Source organism: Procambarus clarkii, chromosome 10, assembly GCF_040958095.1.
Source record: "Procambarus clarkii isolate CNS0578487 chromosome 10, FALCON_Pclarkii_2.0, whole genome shotgun sequence".
Lineage (NCBI taxonomy): Eukaryota > Metazoa > Arthropoda > Malacostraca > Decapoda > Cambaridae > Procambarus > Procambarus clarkii.
In genome coordinates, this window is record NC_091159.1 from 34,264,450 (window position 1) to 34,274,579 (window position 10,130).

General features: G+C 44.7%; 1 protein-coding gene across 1 annotated transcript in view; it reads left to right on the top strand.

Moving 5' to 3' along the window:
* Positions 1 to 8,997: 8,997 nt before the first annotated feature.
* LOC138363286 (selection and upkeep of intraepithelial T-cells protein 5-like) overlaps positions 8,998 to 10,130 on the top strand; it is a 3,218-nt gene continuing 2,085 nt past the window's right edge. Inside the window, exon 1 of the mRNA XM_069322300.1 lies at positions 8,998 to 9,040. Within this exon, the coding sequence (XP_069178401.1) occupies positions 8,998 to 9,040 (43 nt within the window). The remainder of the gene's footprint in view (positions 9,041 to 10,130) is intronic.

Here is a 10,130-nt window from a genome sequence, read left to right on the forward strand (position 1 = left end):
ACTAACACCCGCCCCTCTACACCTACACCCGCCCTCTACACCAACACCGGCCCCTCTACACCAACACCCGCTCTCCTCTACACCAACACCCGCCCCTCTACACCAACACCCGCCCCTCTACACCAACACCCGCCCCTCTACACCAACACCCGCTCTCCTCTACACCAACACCCGCTCTCTTCTACACCAACACCCGCCCCTCTACACCAACACCCGCCCCTCTACACCAACACCTCGCCCCTCTACACCAACACCCGCTCTCCTCTACACCAACACCCGCCCCTCTACACCAACACCCGCTCCTCTACACCAACACCTCGCCCCTCTACACCAACACCCGCTCTCCTCTACACCAACACCCGCCCCACTACACCAACACCCGCCCCTTTACACCACCACCCGCCCCTCTACACCAACACCCGCCCCTCTACACTAACACCCGCCTCTCTACACCAACACCCGCCCCTCTACACCAACACCCGCCCCTCTACACCAACACCCGCTCCCCTCTACACCAACACCCACCCCTCTACACCAACACCCGCCCCTCTACACCAACACCTGCCCCTCTACACCAACACCCGCCCCTCAACACCAACACTCGCGCCCCTCTACACCAACACCCGCTCCCCTCTTCACCAACACCCGCCCCTCTACACCAACACCCGCTCTCCTCTACACAAACACCCGCTCCTCTACACCAATACCCGCCCCTCTACACCAACACCCGCCCCTCTACACCAACACCCGTCCCTCTACACCAACACTCGCCCCTCTACACCAACACCCGCTCCCCTCTACACCAACACCCGCTCTCCTCTACACCAACACCCGCCCCTCTACACCAACACCCTCCCCTCTACACCAACACCCGCTCTCCTCTACACCAACACCCGCCCCTCTACACCAACACCCGCTCTCCTCTACACCAACACCCGCTCTCCTCTACACCAACACCTGCTCCTCTACACCAACACCCGCTCCTCTACACCAACACCCGCCCCTCTACACCAACTCCCGCTCCTCTACACCAACACCCGCCCCTCTACACCAACACCCGCCCCTCTACACCAACACCCGCCCCTCTACACCAACACCCGCTCCTCTACACCAACACCCGCTCCTCTACACCAACACCCGCCCCTCTACACCAACACCCGCTCCTCTACACCAACACCTGCCCCTCTACACCAACACCCGCCCCTCTACACCAACACCCGCACCTCTACACCAACACCCGCTCCTCTACACCAACACCCGCTCCTCTACACCAACACCCGCTCCTCTACACCAACACCCGTCCCTCAACACCAACACCCGTCCCTCTACACCAACACCCGCTTCTCTACACCAACACCCGCTCCTCTACACCAACACCCGCCCCTCTACACCAACACCCGCTCCCCTCTACACCAACACCCGCCCCTCTACATGCCCTCTACAGCGGGCGATCACCCGCCCTCTACACCAACACCCGCCCCTCTACACCAACACCCGCCCCTCTACACCAACACCCGCTCTCCTCTACACCAACCCCCGCCTCTCTACACCAACCCCCGCCCCTCTACACCAACACCCGCCCCTATACACCAACACCCGCCCCTCTACACCAACACCCGCCCCTCTACACCAACACCCGCCCCTCTACACCAACACCCGCTCTCCTCTACACCAACACCCGTCCCGCTACACCAACACCCGCCCCTCTACACCAACACCCGCCCCTCTACACCAACACCCGCCCCTCTACACCAACACCCGCCCCTCTACACCAACACCCGCTCTCCTCTACACCAACCCCCGCCCCTCTACACCAACACCTGCCCCTCTACACCAATACCCGCCCCTCTACACCAACACCCGCCCCTCTACACCAACACCCGCTCTCCTCTACACCAACCCCCGCCCCTCTACACCAACACCCGCCCCTCTACACCAACACCCGCTCTCCTCTACACCAACACCCGCCCCTCTACACCAACACCCGCCCCTCTACACTAACACCCGCCCCTCTACACCAACACCCGCCCCTCTACACCAACCCCCGCCCCTCTACACCAACACCCGCTCTCCTCTACACGATCACCCGCCCTCTACACCAACACCCGCCCCTCTACACCAACACCCGCCCCTCTACACCAACACCCGCCCCTCTACACCAACACCCGCTCTCCTCTACACCAACCCCCGCCTCTCTACACCAACCCCCGCCCCTCTACACCAACACCCGCCCCTCTACACCAACACCCGCCCCTCTACACCAACACCCGCCCCTCTACACCAACACCCGCCCCTCTACACCAACACCCGCTCTCCTCTACACCAACACCCGCCCCGCTACACCAACACCCGCCCCTCTACACCAACACCCGCCCCTCTACACCAACACCCGCCCCTCTACACCAACACCCGCCCCTCTACACCAACACCCGCTCTCCTCTACACCAACCCCCGCCCCTCTACACCAACACCTGCCCCTCTACACCAACACCCGCCCCTCTACACCAACACCCGCCCCTCTACACCAACCCCCGCCCCTCTACACCAACACCCGCCCCTCTACACCAACACCCGCCCTCTACACCATCACAGCCTCCACCTTGCTAAGCTTGCATGCCTAACAGTCATTGCTAAGAATATCTCCGAACTTCACTTAAATCTTTTTTCCCTTGTAAATTTTCTTATCTTAGGCGTCTGGCTTTCTCAGAATATGGAGAGGGAAAGGGGGAGAGGGAGGGAGAGGGGGAGAGGGAGGGAGAGAGAGAGGGAGAAGGAGATGAACGGAGAGGGAGTGAGGGAGAGACAGACAGGCAGAGAGGGGAAGAAGAGAGGAAATAAAAGACTGAATACGGGTTGCAAGTAGAAGAGTTCGAGAAGTGAGAGAAGAGGAGAGAGAGAGGAGAGGAGAGAAGAAAATAGAGTGGGAATAGCAGATATAATAACCTGTCTCTCTTCATCATTCTATCTTTCCTATCTTCTTGCCTTATTAATAAGCCCAGCACACATTTTGCAGTGTTAAACTTTTGACAATTTTATACATAAAATATATATATATATATATATATATATATATATATATATATATATATATATATATATATATATATATATATATATATATATATATATATATATATATATATATATATATATATATATATATATATGTATATATATATATATATATATATATATATATATATATATATATATATATATATATATATATATATATATTATGCAATTGACGATAACGAAACACTGATCATATGTTTCGAAACGTTCAAGATGAACGTTTCGGCCGATGAAGGCCGTGGTCAACACCAGACACATTAGCCGTGTCAGGTGTTGACAATGGTGTTCATCGGCCGAAACGTTCATCTTTCTTTTCCCGTTTCTTTGTGGATTTTCCGCATATATATATATATATTATATATTTTGGTAGCAGTCTTTCTTGCAAACATATGTTGTTGAATATGACCGAAAGGGTAAGATTAATGATTCTAACACGAATCGTCTCAATATTTCTCACATTTTTCTTCATTGTCGGAGATAATTGAGAAATTAACTCTCCAAAGTTCATTTTCGCATTTTTATTTATGGTCTTCTTATATATATAAATGATGTGTGTAAAAATCTGTCTTTAAAAATGTGAGAAGACCTTGTGAAACGCTTTTAGGAGTCAGATCATAAATAAAAATGCGAAAATGAACTTTGAAGAGTTAATTTTTCAATTACCCCCAACAGTGAAGAAAAACGTAAGAAATATTGAGAAGATTCGTGTTGGAATCATTAATCTTACAATTTCGGTCACATTTAACACATATCTATATAAATAAAAATGGAAATGTTTGTGCATGACCGCTAATCTCCGAAAGTTCTTCACCGATTGCTTTGAAATTTTCACACAACGTCCCATTTGCATCCGAACAGGTTTATATATATATACTATATAGATGTCACGTCTGTGACGGTAAAAAAAAAAACATGCTTTTACTGAAAACCTGTGTTTTTCATGTGAGGGAAATCTTCGAAACCTCTTTAACGATTGCTTTGAAATTTTGACACAACGTTGCATTCGAATAGGCGCGTCTTTTTATATATCTACTATATAGATGCCTCACCTGTGACAGAAAAAACATGCTTTTTTTAAAAAACAGCGCCATCTGTTGCACATAATAGCAATATGCACGCAATACTAAATATGTCACGAATTCTATTTCAATGTTTCCGACTGTATTCCTAAATTTTATTTTCATAGATTTCGATTTTTTTTTATTTAATATTTTGTGTGACATTGTGTTGGACTTGAGCTGTGTTGTTTACCATACCGTTCATTTCGTAAGTATAAGTATAAATGCCACACCTGTGACAGGTAAAGCTATGCTCTTCTTGAAAAACAGCGCCATCTGTTGCATGTAAGAGCAACACACATGCTATACTAAATATGTTACAATTCCATTTCAATGTTTCTGATTGCATTGATAAATTGAATTTTCATAGATTTTGATTTATTTTCATTTTGGTTTAATTATTTTGTCTGAATTGTGTTGGACTTGAGCTGTGTTGTTTACCATACCGTTCATTTCGTGAGTATGGTTTATTTTTTTATTTTTCATATTTTCATTTCATTTTTTTAACTGTTTTTCTTATATTTCAGTGATGGCAACATCAGATCACTTGATGTTCCCAATTTTCTGATGGGAACATCCTCGGAGAGGCTGCAGGATCCAGTAAGTTCAGTAGAACTTCGGTTTCAACTCCTTTTGACCATGTCGTAGCTCAGTCGATTAAGGCAGCGTCTGGGATGCTCTCGGACGTAGGTTCGAATCCTCGTCACGGCCCTTGTGGATTTGTTCATGATTATCATAAGTTTTCGAGTTCCTCCAGCTCCTCAGATGGCGGGCAAGAACCCTGAATGCAGTGTGCATTTTTCCTCTGTATCGCCACGCTGAGGCGCTGGAAAAAGAAGCTTGGCAGCTCTAGGGTCTCTTGTAGTTTCAATTAGCCTAGAACCCAGTTCCTTCAAACAAACAAAAAATTTGGATTAATCGGTAGAGGGTTCGAGTCTCAGTGTCTAAATCAGTTGGGCACTGCTCCTTATAAGTGATATATATATATATAGATACGATGATTTAGCGCTTTCTCCTGATAATGACTTTACAGTGGAAACAAAGACAGCAATTTAACTAATAATTATTAGTAAAGTAGAAGACACATAGAGAGAGATTAAAGTCAAGCTTGGTGTTGCTTCCCAAGGAAGCATTAGCTAGGGTCTTAAAGGAATGTGAGGAAGCACTGTCTCAACTCTTGTCAAGTATAATATATAGAGTTGGGCAATGTGCCACTATTGAGCAAGGCTGCGGATATGACGCTAACTTGGCCACCCAACGCACATAGAGAAAATAGAGAAATTGACGTTTCGGTCCATTCTGGACCATTATCAAACAACACAACTCGTAAATGGTCCAGGACGGACCGAAACGTTGTCGTTTCTTCATTTTCTGACGTGTGGGTTAGGTGTCACATTTTAAACCACATTGTTGTTCTGTACAACTTACGGAAACAGTTATATGTTATGCTGATGATATTTGTATTATGGCACACAGTAAACCAAGGCTACAAATGTTACTTGATGCATTCTCCAAGAAAGTAGTAGAATGTGGCCTCATAATCTCTGTTGATAAAACAAGGGTTCTTATTCCCCATTCTCTTCATGTTAACTATACTATTAATGGAGTGCCCGTGGAGACGTGCGAGTCTTATAAATATCTTGGAGTCGAGGTTAATGATACAAATCTCCTCAGCAACCTGCGCAAAAAACTTGTTGAGCGTCTTAAACCTCTCAAAACTCTTGTTGGCAAAGGATTTGGCATTAACATAAAATATGCTCGTAGTTTTTATGTTGCCTTTATACGATCTGTTGTTGATTATTATGCCTTGCATCTTCTTAATTTTTCTCCTAAACAATTACAAGGCCTAGATGTAATACAGAATGATGCCATGCGCATCATCCTGGGTTGTCCTAGAACTGTCAGAATTGTTAACATGAGAAAGGAACTAAACTTACCTTCCATTTACGAAAGAATAGTTCTACTTAGTACTATGTTTTGCGCCAAAACTTTGAAAAATAATGGTCCCCCCAGCTCTATTCAAATTAAATTGAGATCCATTCTAAACAATTCTGACTGTTCCCTCAATCCGCCGCAAAAAGCTCCCTATAGTGTGTGGCTCAGTTGTTGTGTCTATAATCTTCAGAAACTGAATGTATCTCTTAACCCTGATAAAACTGTTCACTATATTCCCCCTTGGAAAGATGTGGAGGTCTCTCTGCATTATACTCCCATCAGTGTAAAACAAATGTATAACACTGACATTTTGAGATGTATAACATTAGAAGCTATTGACAGTCATCTTCAAATTCTCAAACCGACTGAATCCTATGCCTTTACTGATGGCTCTGTGCAGTTAGGCACTGGTAGAACAGGTTGTGCATGTGCAGTGTATAAAGGGAATGAAATGATCATGACTAGTACACAGAGATTGAACAACTGGGCAAGCACGACACAGACCGAGCTATTGGGTATTTATCTAGCCACTGAATACCTTAAGCTCAATGGTGGTGGAGTTATTTTCTGTGACTCTAAAAGTGCTCTGCAGTCCTTAAATAACCCATCACAATGTATGTCGGAAGCAGCTTGTAATATTAAATGGAATGTAATTTTTGCCAATGATAATAATTCTTGTATAAAATTTGTGTGGATCCCATCCCATGTTGGAGTTGAAAAACATGACTTTGTAGATCAATTGGCCAATGAGGCTTGCAGGAAAGAAAACATTGATTATGACTTTGGACTATCTAATGCAGTTATTAGAAACATACAAATTAAATAAATTAATTCAGATTTAGAAGAACTAAGAAATGCACAGAGACCTGAAAGCTGCAGTATTAAAAGTTATGACAAGTTCTGTAATAATAGGTATTTGTATGGTCAGCACGGTAACCGGACCAGGCAATGTGATGTAGTAATTGCGCGAATTCGCCTTGGCTATAGACACATCTGGCAGGTTAGTGAGGCTGAGCCACTACCAGAATATTCAGATTGTAAACTCTGTGATAAACCTTTAATGCATTCACTAGAACACTATATTGATGAATGTGAAACCGTAAAGGACTTTAGACCTCCTGGCCTATTGTACCACCAACTGTGTAACTATTTTATTGACTCAGGTGTTCTGGATGACATCCTAACAATTTACCCAAAATTTGCTTGTCCATTTTAAAGAATGAAGAACAATTTCTACTTATATTCTAAGCTGTATCACTTATGAACCCATCCCTGCCCTTGTGTGGCAGTGCACAATAGAAAATTGTTTTCACATATCCACACATTAAACCATTGATTGTAACCGTGATATATATGTGCTTCAGCCTACAGTTTAGGCCTATTGTCTTATGTATGACCCTCTGTCCTGCGTGACAGTGAATACTAGCATTAACCTCAATTTAATAAGACTATCAAAATCCTCAGATTAGGCAAAATTGTAATTAATTTTGTCAATAAAGATGTTAATAATAATAATTGTTGTCACTTAATGTCTGAAAAAAAAATTCAAATTGAAAAAATTGAATTGAAAAAAAATCAATTTCTAGAACTGGAGATCAATCACAGGCATCAAACTATCGCTCACTTACAATAAATTAAATAGTTGGACAATTATCGAAAGCGAAACAAACTGTTAAAGACTCACCATTGTTTTTACAAAACAGAACAATCATGACTAACAAATTTAAGTAAGGCATTTAACACTAGCACACGATAGTAATCAAAGCAGAAGGAATATTGCAGTTGACCTCCTGCAACATAATCAGGTCATGGGTGATTATGTGACCCCTTGTGACCTGTGCAAGACCTGTGCAAGACCTGTGCAGGAGTTCCGTCATGGGATCTCTACTATTTTTTTTTTTTTTACCGTACTTAAATAATTTAGGTACAAGAGTTAACAGCACATTACCAAATACACCGACGACGCAAAGAAAACCAAAAAGAGTAATACATTTAGATGACTCAATAACGCTAGACATATTATATATTAAAGCATTATAAGCTAGAAGTAGCGGGTCAAGTCGGCTGTTCAGAAGGGAAGGGTTCGATGCCTCTCAGGGAGCGGGGGAAGAGCGTGCTGGGTATATCACCCATCAGGTAAACGGTCACGCTAACAAAGGGGAGAAAGGTAGAGTGTTACTCCACCTCACCTTGGACACCACGTGGAGTGCAGGAACGAGCCACTTATCGTGTACACACCAGTGTTGGACCGGATGACACAGGACCCCCCCTCACAGTAATTAGCTGTGTTGACATCAACTTTTCAAGTCTCTTCAACGTCGCCTCTCCCTCTCTCATACACACACACACACACACACAGACACACACACACACACACACACACACACACACACACACACACACACACACACACACACACACACACACACACACACACACACACACACACACACACACACACACACACACACACACACACACACACACACACACACACACACACACACACACACACACACACACACACACACACACACACACACACACACACAATTAGGTGAGTACACACACAGCAATACTGGAGTTCTACTGGACTCCACTGAAGTTTACTAGAGTCTACTGAATACTGGAGGCTACTGGAGTTCAACACGAATAAATGTAAAGTTATGGAAAAGGGATCAGGTGATAGGCGACCAAAGGGACAGTACACAATTAAGGGGAACAGCCTACCTGTAACGATTCGAGAAAGAGACCTGGGAGTGGATGTGACACCTAATCTAACTCCTGAGGCACATATAAATAGGATAACGACAGCAGCGTACTCTACACTGGCGAAAATTAGAACTTCATTCAGAAACTTAAGTGAGGAGGCTTTTAGGGCGCTTTACACCGCCTACGTGAGACTCCTCTTAGAGTATGCCGCGCCATCATGGAGCCCCCACCTGAAGAAACACATAAGGAAACTAGAGAAGGTTCAGAGGTTTGCGACGAGGCTTGTCCCAGAGTTACGAGGGATGGGATATGAAGAACGTCTGAGGGAACTGAACCTTACGACACTAGAGAAAAGAAGGGAGAGAGGAGATATGATAGGAACATGTAAAATACTCAGGGGAATTGACAAAGTGGAAATAGATGAAATGTTCACACGTAATAATAACAGAACGAGGGGACATGGGTGGAAACTGGAAACTCAGATGAGTCACAGAGATGTTAGGAAGTTTTCTTTTAGTGTGAGAGTAGTGGAAAAATGGAATGCACTTGGGGAACAGGTTGTGGAAGCAAACTCTATTCATAATTTTAAAATGAGGTATGATAGGGAAATGGGACAGGAGTCATTGCTGTAAACAACCGTTGGCTAGAAAGGCGGGATCCAAGAGCCAAGCTCGATCCTGCAAGCACAAATAGGTGAGTACAAATAGGTGAGTACACACACACACACACAACATGGGTTCAGGGATGGCAAGTCCTGCCTCACAGGATTAATTGAATTCTACAACCAGGCAAGAAAGGGAGGGGTGGCAGACTGCATATTTTTGGATTGCCGGAAAGCCTTTGACACAGCACCACACAAGAGGCTAGTGAAAAAGCAGGAGGTGCAGGCAAGAGTGAAAGGGAAGGTACTCCATTGGATAAAGGAGTACCTAAGCAACAGGAGACAACAAGTCACTGTGAGGGGGTGAGGTCTCAGATTGGCGAGACATCACCAGCTTAGTCCCGCAGGGGTCGGTCTTGGACCAATACTGTTTCTGATATATGTAATTGATCTCCCAGAGGGTATAGACTCGTTTCTTTCACTGTTTGCTGATGATGCAAAAATGATAATAAGGATTGAAACAGAGGAGGATAGTAGGAGGCTACAAGATGACCTAGAAAGACTGAATGAATGGTCCAACAAATGGCTGCAACCATCCAACCCGAGTAAATAAAAGTAATGAAACTAGACGGTGAAAACAGGAGGCCAGACACAGGATACAGAATAGGAGATGAAGTACTTAATGAAACGGACAGAGAGAAAGATCTAAGAGTTGATATCACACCAAACCTGTCTCCTGAAGCCACATA